The sequence below is a fragment of the Apium graveolens genome, chromosome 10 (genome assembly GCF_009905375.1).
Source record: "Apium graveolens cultivar Ventura chromosome 10, ASM990537v1, whole genome shotgun sequence".
Taxonomy (NCBI): domain Eukaryota; kingdom Viridiplantae; phylum Streptophyta; class Magnoliopsida; order Apiales; family Apiaceae; genus Apium; species Apium graveolens.
This window is the reverse complement of record NC_133656.1, coordinates 235,411,126-235,431,267: the sequence shown is the minus strand read 5'-3', so window position 1 is coordinate 235,431,267 and position 20,142 is coordinate 235,411,126. Positions and strand designations below refer to the sequence as shown.

Here is a 20,142-nt window from a genome sequence, read left to right as displayed (position 1 = left end):
CACGTTTTACAAATAAACATACATTATACATGCACGAATTTAATGGATTTAAGTAAGGGTTAATGACGATATTGCTAGTACTTTCTGAAATTAGTCGAGGTGCGCGTAAACTGGTCCGGACACCTGATTATAAAAAACCAATTTTACAAGTTAAAACGACCACCGCTAGAAGGTACATACAACAATCATATTCTCTGTGTTTATTGAGCAAGTACATTTAGAATTCGAAGAAAGATGGTAACTAACAATATGAAAGCTACTGACATTGTCTATTGGTTTTTGATAAATTGCGAAAACTACTTGAAAATCTGTGAAATCAGTCATCATCAGTATAGTCAGGTTCTCGAGGTTTTGCTGGTACTTTCATCAATTCTCCTCCTGATACGGAGCCTCTTGACCGGAGTCTTTGAACTCCACGAAGAGCACTAGCTGCAAACTTTGAAGCTAACATGGTTGTCCGAAATTTAGTTTTTGAACTACTCTTAAGCAATGCTCTTTCTTCTTCTGCAATGCCATCAGCTTCTTCCTCTAATTCTTCCTTTCGACGAATTTCCAAGAATTTTCTACGTGCATATCGTCTCCATGCTGCTTGAATAAAGCTGGCAGCCCAAGTCCTCCATTGCTGTGAATAAAAGCGGAAAGTGTGCTGAACTTGCCTGCTGTGGAGTTTCCTGAATTGAGAGCTGATAAATTTTAATTCGTCTGCTGGTAAGGCGAATGCCTCTACTTCTGTCAAACTCCTCACAGTTCGAGTAGACGATGGTAAGTTTGCGCCAGCCTTAGGATCCAACGCCCATGTCAAGAGTTCCTCACCACAAAAATCACTTTCTTTCAAATATCCACGGTTGAAAAAACCCGTCCTCCCACCATCTGTCGTTACACTCTCAAGGCGACCACGAATGATGAATAACATTTCATTAACAGGATCACCTTCCCGGACTATATATGTGTTCTGTGTGTATAAACTTGGTTTCAGTCTCTCACAAACAGCATCTAGCAAACGTTCGTCCATATTTTCAAACATAGGAACCTTCAATCACATGAAAATATAAAATAATCTTAGAAATATACTACGGATTAATGTGAGAATTTAAATTAATTGTTGATCTGTTCACAGTCGTGACTCGTGACCTCATGCAATCTACAACTTAACTATTAACAATTTATACAAGACACTAACATATTGCTGAACTGGAGAGAATGACTAAAAGATTGTATTTACAGTGCTTACCCTTTTTACCAAATTCAAACAAAGATGCCGCTTAATATCCCTCCTTAGATCTTTTGGAAGACTCCCAACTATGGTTTCTTCATCAACTCCTCTTGTTTCGAGCCACTTGTATTGATCATACCGCCTAACTCTTTCTCTAAGCTCCTGCGGAAGCACTCTATGATGCATCCACTGCTCTGAGTCACGCCTTTTAATTCTCATCTCCTCCAATCGAACCGTGAGAGACTGAAGATAAGTCTGTAATCATCACAAGGCATGTTATGATTTAGCTCGACTGTGCCTATTTGCCCAATTTATAAGCTCTGACAATGGAAACATCTTGCATATAAGATTCCCACAAATACTTTGGTACAGAGTACAATGGAGCAGTTGAATACATAAATTATCTTTAAAAATTTAACTATTTTAATAAACTTATTTATTTTTTTATTTGAACTGCAAGGCTGGACATTAAAAGGACTAGTGAATGAAAATGCAAATTAGTAAAGAGCCCTCCCATTGGAAATATGACCCAAGATATTTGCTTAATTTTCTAACTGCATTGGTGAAATCTGGGAACCAATCAACTTTGCCAAACTTTATAAACTGAACTACGTATTGTGTAGCCGTGTAGGTACCTCCTCTAGCAGGTCTACTTTACTCTATGACTTCTCTTACACAAATTTCGAGAATGATTGTTATGGAAGGTAGGTAAGTGTTATAGCCTTATAGGTCTATTTACTGATAATGGATTACCTAGACTTGTGAACATGAAGTTTTCTACAAAAGTTCAAAGAATTCGTTTTTCTTTTAATCACGCAAACTTGTGTCTGTGTACAAAGACAATATTGCACGTAATAATCTGGCGTGCAATGTAGAAGAATGAGACAGAAGCTCAGCGCCAACTAGATAATTCTACTTCAGATAATGACTTGAATATTATGTTGTTTCTGTCATGCTACATTATTTTGCATTAATCAATAATATTTCCATATAGGGTTATAGTGCAGTCCTCCGAGTTATAGGTCTTAAACATACCTGCATATTACCGATCAGAAGAGCAAAGAGAATGAGCCCAAAAATGGCTACTAATATGGAAAATATGACCTCTGAAGCAAATGTACTGGTTTCAAGCCCTTGACCAAGAGTGCTGAAAAGTGAAATAAAGAAGTGAAACTAATGAGGTCTGCGGAACATATAGGTGAAAGTACAGTGACACTGATCTCCTGTCAAATGCTGCTATGGACAGAAAGCCTATAAGAGAATTGAACATGCCCAGGTATATTCATTTGATAACTAAACTTTTGGAATCTCTTTTAGCTCTTAATCCTTGTTCTATATTTTATCTAACGTATAAAGTTAAATGAAATGAGAAGGAACACCGTGTTTGAACTGGACGCGCAAGCTTACACACATTGAGAATCGGGAAAGATATCAGGAGAGCTTCTCAATAGTTTAATCATATAATAGTGGTTTACCTCAAGTTTTGTAGACCGAACCACAGACAGAACAAGTACTTGGAGACAATATCTTCAGATTCAGTGACACCAGATGATATAGCACGTGCATAGATTCCATAATCAAATTCTAGATTCATTTCACTTGCAGAACAGTTCTTTTCAACTTGAAGTCGACTTTCATTTATCCATTCCCTGTGTTCTTTTGTTACTGGTTGCCCACAGTACAGATAATCTTTGCTACACTTATTGCTAGTACTACAAGCTTTCTCCCAACAAGCATCTTTGCGTTCCACAGCTAATATGTACCACAAAGAACCAACTACCTGTGACATTTTAAATATGAGGGCTTCTTCAATGAGTCTAACAAAACTTATAATCATTGAGTTATAAGGATTCTATAATAGAATGAAAATAACAAGGCCTCTCTTCATATGACTTCGTTTACTTATGAATTCTATAATATCCATAGTCCCTGTCTGAACATTTTGAATAATAGTGTACAAAGACTATGAGAATTGCAGACTTTTAACAAGCCAATACCCAACCATAAAGCTACTTACATGACTAGCAAGCACGAACCACAACAGATAGTATGCAGCACCAGCCCAAGCTGACTCAGTAACTACACCAACGGTCTTTTTCATTTCAGAGATTAGTGGCAGAAATCGCCAAAATCTAGGAATCCACTGGAGCAGGATAAGGATTAACAAAGCTTTTTTTGTAGCCAAAACATCTGCATCTCCTGATTCCTGGAGAACCCTCCACACGGCAATCTGTAGGATATAACAAATTAAGAGTAAGTAGAAGCTATAAATAAATGTATGCATCATATGCTTCAAAATGGTGCACCAAAAACTCTTCAAAGAAAAAGATAATCCTAACACTATATACCTCTACATGTGTGTGTGTGTGTGTAAATCCCTCACAAAAAAGGTAATGTTTTATCATTTATAATGCTTACTGGCATTACTTTGCTGTTCTCTGATAGTCTTATTACATTTTCATCATGATTGTCCGATATATGCATTAGCGGATAGAGGCGATGTATTTTATATGTACATGAAAGATTTACTATATCATTGTTCATAAAGATTTAGATGGAAACTGTACGCAATATGCACGTGAAATGCAGATGTTATCAACCTTAGTACCCAGTCATGGGGCTAATTACAGGTCCAGCATGTTACTCTAGTTTTGAAAGAAACAAGTAGATAAAATGATTTTTCATCATCTCAGCATACTGAATATTGGCTTGGAAGGTGCATCGAATCTGCCTAGAAAATTCTAGGAGTCTGTGGATTATAAACATGGAGATCAAAATAGGATAACAAAAGACATCATTTCAGCTGAATTAACTTGTAACTCCTACCTATCCTGATCACAATATGCATATATATTTGAAAATGTGTATCCCGATATCTCAACAGGCACAATGCAATGATAATCGAATATGTATCCATATATCCGTACATGTGGGTAAAATATTAAAGAGAAACAGCAGCATCATTCTCAAACCTGAGGTAGAGGTAATATAGAAAGTAGATCAATGATGAAATAACGATGCAAATATCTGCTTGCTATTTGTGCAGGGTCTATCACAAGTTCACCTCGACCAAAAACCCGAGAAGATGGTGCAATATAAGCTGTGCGAAATTGAAGTGCTATGCGGAAAATGTAGAAACTGTCAACTATGCTTCGCATCGTTACAATAAAATGTGCTAAAGTTTTATCAATATGGAGGCACATCTCTGCATTCTCGAAAACTGGAAGGTAAAAGAACAAAGGATCCAAGTATACCGAAAAGATAGAAGAGATAACAAAAAGCTTATTCCAAAATAGGAGGAATCTGTCCTGAGGATCAAATATTTTTTCCCTGGACACTTTAAGCTCTTCAGGGAAAACTGCTCTAGTGACTCCAGATCTCAATGATTTACTGAAAGTCATCAGTCCTTGCGATTTTTTTTTCATACCCAGCCTAATAGACCTTGAAGCGCTATGCTTTGACAAGCCAGCATTACCCAGCCCCTCTGAAGTAAATCCATGTCTTTTCATTCCACCTTTGTCCGAATTAACTGATGGTCCCGAATCAAGGTCCTCCAACCTATTATAATGCAAGAGACATCACATAGTAAAATGAGACAGAAGTATACTCAAAATGAAACCACAACTCCAGAATACAATTTATCCAATGAAATATACTTCCCTTCAAAGGATCAATTTTCAATTTTTCGTGTGCCTCGTAGAGATATAACAATGATTCATCAAGTAATAATATAAATGGTGATTAAGTAAACAACCCTGAGAACTTGAAAAAAAAGAAGAAGAAGAATACGTTTCTTTAGTAGATATCTTAGACTTTGCTGTCCATTTTTACCTTACGAAATTCTCTCTATGCCGCCCATAACCAAACATTTTGCAAACCTAGATTCATAGAAAAAAGAAGCTCCGTAACAACTTCATCATCCAGGTAACAAATTAATTTGTTCTACGATTCAGCTGTGGTGACCTGGATCCAAAATTTGAGATGTTATGTAACATAAAAATTACGTTCTACATAACAAAGCACATCATTTACTCAGAGAACCGAGTAACAATTAATCTAACCAAGAGATGATCACAACAGCTCAGCCTAATCAAGTATCTCCAAGTGAGAAAAATATGTTTGTTGTGCCTTTAACATTAGTGTATCTGCTACAAAAACCCAATAACTCATTTCTTCTAATGCAAAATGAGGTGGTCTTCTCCGACGAAAATGAACATATCTTCTAAGAAAAACAACATTATGAACACATTGGTTCCGCAATATAGATTGGTCCTCATTTGAATCTAAACCCTATATATATACTGTTGGAAATTAATGAAGCCTTCAAACAATATCGAAATTCGAACTTTCAATTTTAAAACTTTAAAACTTGACAAACCTGAAATCATTCCAAAAAGGAATCAAGAATGGACAAAAAAGGTATTTCTAATTCTGAGTTCCTGCAAGTTAATCATAGGATAAATGCACAATACAAACACACATACACATGCATAATCACAATCAGTAACACACATTATAATATGAATGGAATGAATTGAAATTAAAACATGGGAATATTTAATAAAATCTATACAATAACTGGCTTACCACAAAACAGAACCAAAAATGTTGCAAAAGGTTTGACACAGCTATGTTATCAGTTATGATCAAATCAAGCATGCAATGGTTGAAACAGAAGGTGTGTGTGTAGAAAATAGAATGCAGAAAGAAAATGGTGAGTCGAAAATTATGGGTTGCTATATATAATTTGCAGGTTTGTATTTCACCGTTGTATACGGACTATTTGCCTCATTTTCTTTGAGGCTTAGGCTGCCAATATTGTCATTTGTCTTTATGAAATCATATTATAACACTAAAACAAAATAGAAGGGATAATAAATCAAAATACTGCATATTAGTTTTCTTGAAAAAAACAAGTAATTTTTTTAAGATATTTTAAACTTTCTTACTATACCGCCTCAGGCCCAATACGTGCCATGTAAATCGGGTTATCACTTCAGATCATTCAGCCCAACACGTGACATGTAAATCGAACTGGGCAATAACCATTTCTGATATATAAGTTAAACCACACATCATCTTTAACTTTATAGAGTTTTTATAGAAGCAACTTTTGGTTATTTTGAGTAATATTTCTTATGATCTACTCTTGTTACACGTTTGCTAAAAATAGTATATATAATATAGTGCTAATTATGTAATAGTATGGATTAAATTATGTTCAGCCTATTATAATAGACTAATAGTACCAATGTATTGTCATTCTCTTACAGCTCCAGATAAATTATTGATACTTTTTTCCAGTATATATATGGAGCATTACATCAGAAGATACGAGACATAGCATTAGAACCAGCGACTGGAATTCGAAACATGCAACAATTATCTTTCCCCTTCAATGGTAAGAAAGTATTTAAAAAATACTAATACCAGTTGACTTCAAATGATTAAATTGCAGTCTCTTGCGAATAGTAATCCCCTCAATTCTTAAAACTGAAGAAAGAAGCGTTCTTAAGCGTCATTCACTAGCTCTAGCTCCAACTTTGGCAGTGAGACTTCTGAAAGGAAGGACTTGCTCGGCATTGAGACTCCTGAAAGGAAGGACTTGACGAGCATGAGAGCTAATTTGGGCTTATGTAGTGGTACTTCATGTCCTGCTCCTCTCACTGTAACAAAATTCAGTCCTTCGTAAACTTGGTTCCAACCTCCTACCTGTTTCATGCATAGTATTACAGAAAAGTAATTATACAGAAACTATTAATTATCAGGTTTTTCAAAAGTAAGCTATTATTGTATGTTGTCTAATATCTCATACAGACGAGAGTCACGAGACCTAGCACTGGTGTCTGTGTATGTTTATGATATATAAAAACCATATATATTGTAGTAGCTTTTAAGTGCACACTTTTCAACTGATAACTGAAACTGCAAGTAAAAATGCTGATAGTTAAATGTACAAAGGGAGGAAGGAGGAGGATGTTGAGTTACCTGTCCTTCATCGTCGTACCAAGCATGCCATGGAGTCACAGTTGGAAGTTTGAGAGCATCTATAGTGTACCGTGTGGATGTAACTGGGATGACAGCATCTGTATCACCACTGTCATTTGGCAGGAGGCATAAATAGGTCAATACTCTATATGGCTCAACTCCATGACCAGTTTTTGGGTTGCATAATTTTCAAATGAGAGTATAGTATACACTGCTTATTCAAAGGAGATAATTTTGCTATTCTATAGCATTAGTATATAGCCTTCCGTATTCAATATTCGTAAATATGATCGATACTACTAGATGATAAGGGTCTATCCCCAATAATTAACAATTACCATCCCACCTAAAATTCTAGAAGAAGAAGGCTAAATAACAATTTTGGACCCTGATTTTTACACAGGAACGAGCAGGACCCCAAACTTTAACCATGTATTTTATAATATACTCTATTTATTTATTTTTCTAGTTAAACACACTCACACACCCACCTTGTTTTTGTGGTTCGAACCCTCGACATGCCATAGAGGGAGCAAAGGAGATACCACTACACCAAGAGGTGTTGGGTCCACAAAAAGGGGACGAGTTATGAATGATTTTTTTTATTAATGGATTACGAATCATTTTAATTGCATCCTTTCCTTTAAAGTATGCATCGAGTTGTAATAATGTATTTTTCAAAATAAGTAAACGCAAAAATGAAACTCAAAGTGATATATATGCAGCAAAAAAAAACTAATTTAGCAGAAAATCAACAAATGAACCTGAAGACCCATATACGCAGTCCAGAACTTATAAGCTCATGATAAACATCCAGCATTGACTTTGGAGAATCCTTCCAGTGAAGATTTACCTCATCACTGCAAAACATGAAAAAGCCCAAATGTCACGGAATGCATGTTTGTGCTGTAAGATACAACCCGTCAAATACTCCAGCTTATGGTAGGATCAAACGTATAAAATATTCCTAAATCATTTACAAAGGATAATATAGTCATTACTAATACACATTGAACAATTAATACATTAACCCTAAAGATAAAGTGTCCAATAATTATAGGTTGCAGCATATATTTCTTGTAAAGATCTAAATTTTGCCACCAAAACAGATAGATGGTTGCCAATGCATAATGTATTACGAACACAAGAGTATGACTGTAGGACTAGTAATTTTATATTCCTGTAATAGAAACTATCTATTCGCTCCGGAAGATAATAAAAAACTATCAAAACACCACTATATAGCATAATCTTAATGAATAAGATAAACTATGAACCATAATTAGTCGCAAGAAACCATGGTCATAGTCATAACTATAAGATTTCAGCAGAAGCCATTGTAAAGTTGAAGATCATCGAATTGAACTACCTGCATGTTTGCCATCTAAATTCGGCAGCTCTTTGATGAACATGAAGAGCTTTCTGAACCTCGGGTAGATTGAAATATACAGTAGAGTGCTTTTCAGTGCAAGGATCATACTTCTGGCCAATGTGACCAAATTTCTAAAAGAGGAGAATGTACCAACTTAGATTGGATATATGAGGGACCAAAAGCAAATAGTAAAGTATTATCGGAGCCAGGATTAAATGTACATCCAAAAACTGTAAAAGCCTAATATATATACAGAATTCACGGTTGAGGTACTCACATGCCGTCTTCTCAATTTCTCATTTGATTCGCTAAAGTTACCAGTGCAAGAAGGAGTGAAGATGCTATAAGGATCAATATTGCCAAATTCTTTCTCAGCAATGTCCAAGACCTTATCACACTGCTCGGATGTGTGAATAAATGATTGGAAGTCACAAAAAAGGTTCAGCTTCTTGTAAGTTTGATCAGAAACCAAACCTGCTGACCACATAAATTGGAAAAGTCCCAAGTGGTCATGAAAATCATCAGTTAAAGCATTTCCAACCTGCATTGTAAGCATGTTAAAATAATTGCTTAAATTTGCACATGCGGGAGTGTATCAGAAAGAATTCATACCATGTAACCCTTTAAATTGATCAACTTGGCTTTTTTCTCCAAGTTATGCTTTACTATTGCTTGGCTCAGTTGTGGAACATAATGGCCTGGCGGAAAGGGTCAAAATGATTGAAAATTATAAATGTGTGCAATTTTATGGTATGACTTCTATATGTACTTCAGGAGATGCACACGATTTACTGAAATAGATTATATTTAAGGCTTCTAATTTTGTTATATTTACTTTCTGCCATACCATGACAGTTATTTTACAGTGCCAAGGCCAATTTCACTTTAAATATTTTTAAACTTGCCACAGAAAATTTAGAATTTTTAGAAGAGATTCAACAGACAAAGAAGGCTTTCAATAATACTGCAACAAGGGAATTGTATAATATACGAAAAAGTGACAATTTTTCTCCGTATGTAACATATCAAGCAATATAAAAAATTATGATTAGTAAATTACGCGAAGGACGGGAAAGATAAGTAATAGTATCCACTAGTTTCCTTTGGCTACCAAACGTTGAAACTGCTGCTATTACTACTTTAGCTAAGCTCTTTTGATGATTTTAACATTTGAAGGACCAAGGATAGGTCGATCCCATCTAGCTTGTTGTCCAATTTCATTACAAATTCCTTGGACTTTTTCCTTTCCTTTATGCCTTGGCTAGTTTTAGTAGTTGTAAAATTTACGTCTATTATCTAATTCATTTCCAAATCATTCTAATAGAATAAAGAATTAAATGATGATGTCATATGGTTAGACTTACAAGGCGCAAAGGTAAGTCAACGCCATGATAACATACATAATTTCAATAGTATAGTAGGAAACTTTATATAGACTGAAACTAAACAACACAAAAATGTACCTGCATAACTTTCCCCTGTGATGTAAAAGTCTCTTCCTTTATACTGAGGAAAACGCTCAAACCAATTCAGAAGAAACTGCAGTGAATCTTCAGCTGTAAGAAAAAGTATGAGAAAGAGCAAATAATAATTTATTGAAGTCATAGCTAAATTAGGATTACTTCAGAAAATATTTAATAGCAGTACCAGTTCTTTTATCTCCATTGGTTAAATGATCAGAGGAGGTGTTTGAATATGAATAACCAACACCAACAGGGGCGTCGAGAAATAAAAGATTAGCAACTGCAGAAAACATACAGCAATGATGTAAATTTTCGGCTGTCAACATATCAGACTATTTTTGTAATAGAAGAAGGCCACTTATTTATTAAGCACATACGCTTTTATAGCATATGCCATATTCAACTTGGTATTAATTAATAGATTCTCTTCCATATAAAAATTTAACCTGTGGTGTTTAAATTGACTACTGTATGTTTTTAGTAAACATAAACAAGCTAACAACCTACCTGTTAATAGAAAAATTCGGATAAAAATCAATATGATGTTTCACAAGTTTGAAGCCGCAAAAGGAAACAAAGAAGAATTGATTGAACACGGCTTCAGTAAATTGTTACGTATGTTTCAGTATTGTTCAGCAACAAAAACAGTTGCAAAAATATATCGAACTTATTTCTTTAATCGACACATTTAAATGGATTTATGTGTTCTATTGATAATACGATGATGATGTGAGTATCAAATTTCTGTAATAGTTAAAGAATGACCCCTTTGCTATGAGGATTACCTTTAGACACAAAAGAAATATTTTCATGGTAACTATATTTATCAAGAGCTCTGATAAGGTATGAATGGTTTTAGAAAGGTAGTATCGTTGAAATTAAACAGAATTGGGTGTAGTCAGACCTTAACTCTGCTATGAATAGATAAAAACAACTACAAATGTCACCGCGCTAATATACTAGAGTCTCAAACACTCGAAATTCCAAATTATTTACTTGATATCTTACAATTAACTAATTACATTCATATACTCTCAACGAATTATATATCAGGTAATTATATACTCTGCAATCTGCATTGCTTGCCAAGATGTCTGTGGTATGAACGGTTTTAGAAAGGTAGTATCGTTAAAATTAAACAGAATCAGGTGTAGTCAGACCTTAACTCTACTATGAATAGATAAAAACAACTCCAAATGTCACCGCGTTACTATACAAAAGTCTCAAACACTCGAAATTCCAAATTATTTACTTGCTATCTTACAATTAACTAACTACAATCATATACTCTCAATAGATTCTATATAGATAATTATATACTCTGCGATCTGCTTTGCTTGCCAAGCTGTCTGTGTTGACATTGCTATTTGGCCGTAAGAAATATTTTATTTGTTTGAATTAATTTAATTACTAAGCGGTGAACTAGGGTGAGTCAACCACAGTAAAATTCTATATCCCTAAGATACTCAATAACAGTTATTTCTGATAATAATTAACTATAGAGTACCCCTGAACAAAATAAGACCAGCGACATCCTGGGACTTACAGTGCTAAAGAGAACAAACCAAAATAATTTTATTGTTATAACCAGGCCACTTGAGATAGGGCTTTTAAATGTTATATACTCTGTCAAATAAACTAGTAGAAATGATAAAGCGCATAGGCCACTTTTAGATGAATTGAAAATCAAGCTTGCTACCCCTAACGTTACATTCTATAATTAGACAAGTACCAGTCTAAGTTAAGTTGCTGGGCTTTCAAACCATACGGACCTATATCTCGACCTTGGGGTCACTATTAACACTAAGTAACGTGTATTGGGTTGCCTTGGGGAGTTACATATACAAATTATCCTTCAATTCAATTCAACAGCTGTGCAATATTACAATAATACGGGAAGGGTGTTTAAATGAAAAAGCACTTATAATTTAAGGCTTAAAAATTACCTTTATTCCAAGAGTAAGGATTTGAATAGAGAGTCTTCCCATCTTTATTAACATGAAAAGGTCCAATTTCCTCAGCCATGCCAAAAGCAATCGATGAACATCCAGGACCTAAAATAACAGCTCAGTTTCAAATTCTAGAACAATACCATTGTCAAAAAGAAAACCCTCTGTTCCAAAATCAAAGATACTTTCTTTTCAGCAATATTTAATCCTAGTATCAACCTTACAAATTTTGGAATATAGAGAGTAGTCAAAATTTAAGCCACCTCAAGTATTACCCGATCACCCATACATATTACTAACTCTTCTAAGATTACTTCTTAGATAATATACAGCAAAAATACAATTATTGATTCAACAATTACAAAAAAATAAATTGCTTCTTGGGTTTTTCCCGAATAATTAGACTTATATGCCTGAGTATCTGACTATTTGTTCTACAAATCTTAGAATGAGCTAAAATCAAACCCGGGGATGACAAGAGATAAACCCTTAACACTCGAGATATCTCATCGCGCCGTGCTTACTGGGTTTAAAACAATTACTGATCAATACTTATAAAAAACAATCAACACAAAATACAAATACAAGAACAAGAAACACAGTCAAGGCACAAAAATCAAACCCAAAAAAGATACAAAAAATCTATAAAAAAAAGCACCTCCATTGAGCCAGAGAACAAGAGGCTTAGTAGAAGCATGATCAACAGCTTCAGTCAGCCAATAAAACAAAGCTCTCCCAGATTTTTCATTGACTGTAACATACCCTGAGAACTGATTAAACCCAACATCAAAATTTTGGCCTGGTAAATTCAAAACCTTGTCTAGTTCTTGCTCAATGATTGGGTCTGAAGATGAACATTTTACTGTAGATATAATGAATAAAATGATGTGTAACAAAAAACCCAGTTTGAGATGTGACATGTTGTCAGTGGGTTGCTTTTTTGAGGTCAGTAGAATGTGAAGTAACTGCTGTAATGAACTGATATATAGTACTATTTATTGCCTATTGTTTATGAAATGCAAGTGGTGTATGTATAGATTGAAGTGAAGTAACGAAAAGAATCTGTAATGATGTCAGGTTTTGTGTACTTTTGTGGTGCGGTTTGTTTGTTAGTTAAGCAACGAGCCCCACGCTGCGGGAGGGGGTTTGCCCTACATAATAATTTGGGTGAAAAAATGGTCTAAAATGATATCGATAGTAGAAGTTGGGGAATATCTCTGATACGTATTTACGGAGATAGTTAATTTATTTAATTACAAATATACCTTCGTAAATTAATATTAAAAAATATTTGTAATTAAGTTGAGTACATATTCAAAAGAATCAAAATCTGGAACTAATACTTTAAAATGTTACTCCTAGCCCAAAACCTAAAATATTACTCCAAACCCAAAATTTTACTCGAATATGAATATCGTTTTATCAGAACGGTATTCATGTTCTATTGACAAAACAATATTCATGTTTTATTTTATGCTGCTCGATTTTATTCAATTTTCTCATGCTTCGTTTCGATTTTGATTCAGTTTTTTGGCTGATTTTCAAATCGCAACAACATTTTGAACTCAAATTTTGGACCACTTATTTAGGTTGTGCTATTTTGGCAAATTATATCATTTTGGCCCATTTCTTGAGATGACTAAATGTTTGCATGTGTACGATGCTAATTTATGTTACGTCTCGGTATCACTTGTGCCATGAATTTAGCAAGGGGCCTTTCTTATATAATTTTTTATTATATTTTTTTAAAATTTATTAAAAAGTTTACATAAAAATTAAAAATAAAAAAATACTACAAGATTCTAGAATTTACACGATGTTATTTAAAGTTGTGAATACAATATTTAGGACCGTGCATGAATTTAACTGACACGGTGAATAGCTAATTACGAGTTGTGATAGGCTATTTTACAACTTAGCATAATACAGTTAAATCTCGATGAATTAATACTTGATAAATTAATAACCTCGTGAAATTAATAATTTCTTATAACTCCGAGCCGGACTCTTTATATTAAATTAATAATTCGCTAAAATTATAAGATAATATATTTTTATTAATACATATAAGTCTCATATAATATATAAATTAATAATTATATATTACATCAAAATTATAGAATTTTATGATACACTTGTATAGTAAGTCTCAATTGTAACCTGCTTCTTTTTAAAATTGATGTCGCATTTTATTTCATCTTGAATCTTTCTTAATGCATTATGGAGTTATGGCATACTATATTCATGTTACAAGAGAAAATTACGGAATGTAATTGTTGTTTTAAGGACATCTTTTCCAAAAACTGACTTCCACCGTGTATTTAGTTAAATAAGGTCTCTTTTATTGTTGTGGTAAATAGGACCAAGGCCGGTCCAGTAAAGATAGGACCCTGGTTTTAACCATTTTGAGAACTTCAGGGCATTACGTAATCTAGTTAAATAAGTGAATCATTTCAATTTACTTAAATTCATAAATATTTCTTAATATTATTTTAAGTATACAATAGATAAAAACAAATTATTATTCTCAGAATTGTATATGTTATAAAATTTTAAATAACATATCTTGATAAATTAATAAATTATTAAAATATCGATAAATTAATATTTGGATCAATTAATAATTTTTAATGATTCCAAAGGTATTAATTTATCGAGGTTTTACTGTAGATGATATGTTGACCGTTGATGACATTGTTTCATTTTGAAGAAGGGCTTAAGGGGAGATGCGTAATTCTCAAACATCACATTCTTCGGCTCCTCCACGAAATTTATCAATTATGAACTAGCCAGCCGATTTTTAAACGTCTGAGGACCCCAACTCCTAAAAAACGTTTTCACGATAACTCTCTTTGGAACTAAGATCACATGATTATCAATTATGTTTGCAGCATAAGGGCATTTTAAAATTAACTAACCAATGAATATTTTAAAAATAGATGTTAGCTTTTACTAGCTTAAAATCTGTGCGATTACACAACTTTTTTTTATATTATATAATTTTTTTTAAAAAAAATATGAATTCAATTTTGAATTTTGTTCATTTAAAACTTTAATAAATTATATGACTTCATAATAATTATATTAGTAGACGTATATGTTCATAACTTTTTATAACATTTAACTTATTTAAAGTGATAGCATTGGTAATGAGGGAAAATGTTATTATAACGAAATTATTATTTTATTAAGGGTAAAAATATAATGTCTTCATTATGTTGGGACTTTAAAAATTATTATTTTAGCATATTGATTACTTAATCGATTAACATTAATTCTATAAAAGATATTTGAAACAAATAATATTATTGATTGAATGATATAGTTTTATTGATAATTCTATGTGTATTTTCTAAAAAATAATATTTATGTTTTAATTAAAATTTTAGTTCACAGGATACGAATTATACTTAATCTAATATTAATTTGATTTATCTCGGATTAGTGATTTATATTATTTTATTTTAACCCGATACTCAATACACCAACCAAATCAAACTAATTATTTTTATTTTTTTTGTAAAGTGTGGATCAATAAGATAATTTTGTTTTAGACTGGATAATTAGTATATATTGTTTTATTTTTGTTGGTCAAATTTTATTTTTATTTTAGTTTTGTGTTAGTTATATTTTATTTATCCAAATTCATTTGTATAATTTTTTTAGGAGGACTAATAGTATTATTATGTTATCATAACCAGATTCACATGACATATCAACTAAATATTAATAATTATATCTAGTTTGCTTATTAATTTAGCCTGAAGTAACAAATTAGAATAATATAGAACTCGATATGAATTAAAATATAAATTGGTAGAAAAAGTTGAATTTATTATAAATTATAATTATATTGAATTCAATATAAAATAGAATTGAAATTGGTAAAGTAATAGAGCAAGTTGACTTCAATATCAATTATAATTAGAATTGATCGACCCAATAATTAGAAATGAAATAATTAAGTAAGGGTAATTAAGTAATTTCACCAAATACAGACCGACCGACTACCAAACTTTTAATGTTTCGTATATTATAATATAGTACTAGTTTAAAACCCGTGCGATACACGGGTCGTACAATATTTTTTTAATATTATATATTTTTTAAAAAATATGTATTGAATTCAATTCTTAATTTTGTTCATTTAAAATTTTAAATGATATGACTTCATGATAATTATATTAGTAGACGTATATGTTCATAACTTTTTAAAATATTTAAACTTATTTAATGTGATAACATTGGTAAGAGGGAAAATATTATTATAACGAAATTATTATTTTATTGAGGATAAAAATATAATTTCTCCATTATGTTGGAACCTTAAAATATATTATTTTAGTATGGTGATTACTTAATCGATTTACTATAACTCTATAAAAAATATTTGAAAATGATAATATTACTAATTAAACGATATAGTTTTATTGATAATTCTATGTGTATTTTAAAAAAAAAAATTTATGTTTTAATTAAAATTTGATTTTTAAGTTCATATCAATAGATACGAATTATACTTAGTGTAACATTAATTTGATTTATCTCGGATCAGTAGTTTACATTATTTTGTTTTAGACCAATGCCCAATACACCGACCAAATCAAACTAATTATTTTTATTTAATTTTTAATTTTTTCAAAGTGTGGATCAACAAGATAGTTTTGTTTTAGATTTAATTATTAGTATATATGATTTTATTTTTGTTGGTCGAATTGTATTTTTATTTTAGTTTTGTGTTAGTCTGAATCAATTGTATAATGTATTTTTTTATCATGTATAAGTAAAATATATTATTTTGTTTATCTAAGTTCATTAGTATAATTTTTTAGGGGGGTTGATAGTATTTATTATTTTATCTTAACCCGAGTCACATTATATATTAGGTAAATCTTAAAAATTATATTTAGTGTGCTTAAATTTAATTCAGCCCGAAGTAATAAATTAGAATAATATAAAACTAGATATGAATTAAAATTTAAATTTGTAGAAGAAGTTGAATTTAATATAAATTATAATGATATAAAATTCGATATAAAATATAATTGAAATTGGTAAAGGAATTGAGAAGGTTGACTTTAATATCAATTAGAATTGAAAATGATCGACCTAGTAATTAGAATTAAATAATTAAATAAGAGTAATTGAGTAATTTCAGTAAGTACCGACCGACCAACTACCAAACTTTTAATGTTTATAGATATATTTATCAACTAAAATGCATCCACTTCCTGAAATATCATATTAGGAACGTGTGCGATGAAAACCCGCGTTATGTTTTTCGACTAAAACATAATATATTTATACTTTTTACAACTAAAACACCTCATTTTTTGAAAATTATAACGGACATGACCAATTAATAAAATATAGTAATAATAACATTATAATTATGAGTAACTAACTAATTATTATTTTTTTCAATTAAAATATATTACATTTCTAATTTTTCTAACTAAACCCCTTTATTTTCCAAAATAACAAAGTTTATCATATTTAATGGAATATAATAATATATTTAAATTTTAAGGAGAACACGTTTTTGTTGGAGACCACTTATGTTCTGCAACTAAGATCTTGCATAAGCAAATTGTAATATTTTAAGAATTATATTCTACAAATATCATTATTTTATTCAAAATATTGAATATTATACATGTATTGCTTGTTGAACATTATAAAATATTTTATAAAATATTTTATTCTACAAAATATGTTAAGTTTGCAGAACATACACATCATATTTATTAAACTTAACAATTTTAATGAATTGGTAATATTCGTAGAACATACTTCACAAAATAATATATTTCATAGTGATTTGATTACAGAACATAGGTGATCTCCGAGATCTCCGATAAAAATGTGGACTTCGTAGGTCTTTTTTATATAATAATAATATAATTATTAATAATCAACCAATTAAACTTTTCAAATAAAACGTATAATCAGCTTATAGAAATGTCAATTCAAATTAAAAAAAAAGTATAAAGTATTAAGGAAAACCGTATATATAATCAGAGTCATTAAGATTTGTAAAACTTTAATCTTATATTGGTGTCGAATCTGTTGATTAGTTATAGATTTACAGACTGACCCATGTAGCATTTTTTATAATATTATCCGAAACAGCCCGCAATTATTGACTTAATAGGTTAAATAGTAGATAACTATCATCTTGGTCACATATTCGAATCTCACCGGAGGAGAATTTACGATTATGCCTCTTTAGCCAGAGCATGTCGCTTAAATGCGGTTTAACGGTACCCGTATCGTTTACCCAGTGCGCGCCCGAAAAGTAACGGTTGCGGGTTACCTGCGATAAAAAAAATATTATCTGAAACAAAAATAATTTTAGTTCTTTGACAAGATAAAAAGAGAAAACAATTTTTTTGAATATCTACACTATCCTATAATAACCGGAATTGAGTATAGTTTGATTTAACTTAAATAAATAAATAAATAAATAAATAGTGTTATATATCCTCTAAACTACTAAATTGTTAAACTATACTATACTATAATAACCGGAGGTATAATTTAGTTCAACAGTTATCCCCTAATTTTGATTATTAAATAAATAAATAACGTTATATCTGCTAAACAACTAGATATAGTTTACTTATTCTACTAAACTTCGACCACGACTTATTCTATTATTGAAAATTAAATAAATATTGTTATATAACGGCTAAACTACTAAATTCTTAAACTACTAGATATAATCTACTTATTCTACTTATCTTACTAAATTACGATCATATGTTATCCTATTATTTTTTTATATAAATTTATACTTATTATATATTTATATAATATTTTAATATTATAATATGACAGAAAAAATAAAAAAATTAAATATTAACGGAAATTGTAAGGGATTTAAGCTAATTATATGTTATATATAATTAGTGTAAGGTACTTAAAATTGTACGGTTAGATGGTTTGGTTGTCACGGATTAGAAAGTCATTTTAAGGTACAACAAAAAAACCAATTATTTTTAAAAAAAAATTAGTTAGCCTAATAAACTCAAAAAATAAAAATATATTTTGTTCAATAAAGCTCATTTTAATCATTTGTAATATATAATTATTTTAAATAAAAATTCTAAACAAATATCAAAAAGCTATGGAAGCAAACAAATAAATATAAAGAACAAATACATAAACAAAAAATATTAAAAAATGTATAAAAAGTAACATCAATTAATTAATAAATCGGAAAGTAGAGAAGTTCAAAGTAAAACTAAACAAACTAATATTTTTTGAAAAATGAAATAATTATAAGATAAATAAAAGTAGAAGATAAATAATTTAAAAATATCACCTTCCCCGGCTTATCACGAGTAGTATGTTCAGAATTCGAAACTCAATGAAAGTAATAAAGTTCAAAGTACAAAAAATTAATTCATATTTTTTAAAAAAATAACTTGCCTAATAAACTCATGAAATAAAGATATAGTTTATTCAATAAAACTCATTATATAATATGTAATTATTTCAAATAAAATTCCTAAACAAATGTAAAAAAGTTATGGAAACAAATAAATATAAAGAACCCCTAAACAAATATAAAAAATTATGGAAACAAATAAACATATATAAAGAACAAATACATAAAAAAATATAAAAAAATGCACGAATAAATTGCATCAATTATTTATTACATCTAAAAATACCGGAGTTTAAAGTACAACAAAACAACGGAATAATATTCATAGGAAAAATGAAACAATTAAAAAAATAAATAAATATAGGAGATACGAGAAAAATGATTTAAAAATATAAATAAAAAAATATTATTTTAAAACCACAACATCATTTCATAACTAAAACGGCCTTACTCAACTCATGAAATAAAGATGTAGTTTGTTCAGTAGAACTCATTCTAATAATTTAAAATATATAATTATTCTAAATAAAAGCCCTAAAAAAATATCAAAAAGCTATACAAACCAACAAACAAACAAATATAAGGAAAAAATACATAAACAAAAACATATAAAAATATGTACAACAAAGTTTCAATTAATTAATACAAAGTATAGAAGTTCAAAGTACAACAAAAAATCTAATTATTTTTTAAAAAAATGTAGATCACCTAATAAACTCGAGAAACAAAGATGTAGTTTGTTTAATAAAACTTATTATAAACAT

General features: G+C 30.6%; 2 protein-coding genes across 2 annotated transcripts; both read right to left on the bottom strand.

Annotated features, from left to right (window-relative positions):
- Positions 1–171: 171 nt before the first annotated feature.
- Positions 172–6,326, bottom strand: LOC141690148 (putative cyclic nucleotide-gated ion channel 8). The gene is made up of 8 exons (XM_074494808.1): positions 5,801–6,326; positions 5,045–5,176; positions 4,186–4,771; positions 3,231–3,443; positions 2,689–2,993; positions 2,249–2,360; positions 1,232–1,468; positions 172–1,030 (listed from the first exon to the last, which is right to left on the bottom strand). The coding sequence occupies exons 2-8, from the start codon at positions 5,080–5,082 to the stop codon at positions 317–319; spliced, it is 2,205 nt and encodes a 734-aa protein (XP_074350909.1). The 5' UTR covers positions 5,083–5,176; positions 5,801–6,326; the 3' UTR covers positions 172–316.
- Positions 6,327–6,417: 91 nt separating this feature from the next.
- Positions 6,418–12,998, bottom strand: LOC141690149 (serine carboxypeptidase II-2). The gene is made up of 10 exons (XM_074494809.1): positions 12,644–12,998; positions 11,983–12,090; positions 10,221–10,316; positions 10,037–10,129; positions 9,186–9,271; positions 8,851–9,114; positions 8,571–8,704; positions 7,966–8,061; positions 7,202–7,310; positions 6,418–6,925 (listed from the first exon to the last, which is right to left on the bottom strand). Exons 1-10 carry the CDS (start codon positions 12,903–12,905, stop codon positions 6,725–6,727), a joined length of 1,449 nt encoding a protein of 482 aa, XP_074350910.1. The 5' UTR covers positions 12,906–12,998; the 3' UTR covers positions 6,418–6,724.
- Positions 12,999–20,142: the final 7,144 nt, after the last annotated feature.

What these genes read in the sequence shown, in the direction of transcription:
- LOC141690148 (XM_074494808.1), bottom strand. Translation starts at nt 5,082, where the DNA reads ATGTTTGGTTATGGGCGGCATAGAGAGAATTTCGTAAG. An exon ending in GGTTCGTGCTTGCTAGTCAT is followed by an intron (nt 2,994 to 3,230) that starts GTAAGTAGCTTT and finishes AAAATGTCACAG; the next exon opens with GTAGTTGGTTCTTTGTGGTA. An exon ending in GTTTGAATTTGGTAAAAAGG is followed by an intron (nt 1,031 to 1,231) that starts GTAAGCACTGTA and finishes ATGTGATTGAAG; the next exon opens with GTTCCTATGTTTGAAAATAT.
- LOC141690149 (XM_074494809.1), bottom strand. Translation starts at nt 12,905, where the DNA reads ATGTCACATCTCAAACTGGGTTTTTTGTTACACATCATTTTATTCATT. An exon ending in TGTTCTCTGGCTCAATGGAG is followed by an intron (nt 12,091 to 12,643) that starts GTGCTTTTTTTT and finishes CTGTTATTTTAG; the next exon opens with GTCCTGGATGTTCATCGATT. An exon ending in TCCTTACTCTTGGAATAAAG is followed by an intron (nt 10,317 to 11,982) that starts GTAATTTTTAAG and finishes TGTTTTCTGCAG; the next exon opens with TTGCTAATCTTTTATTTCTC.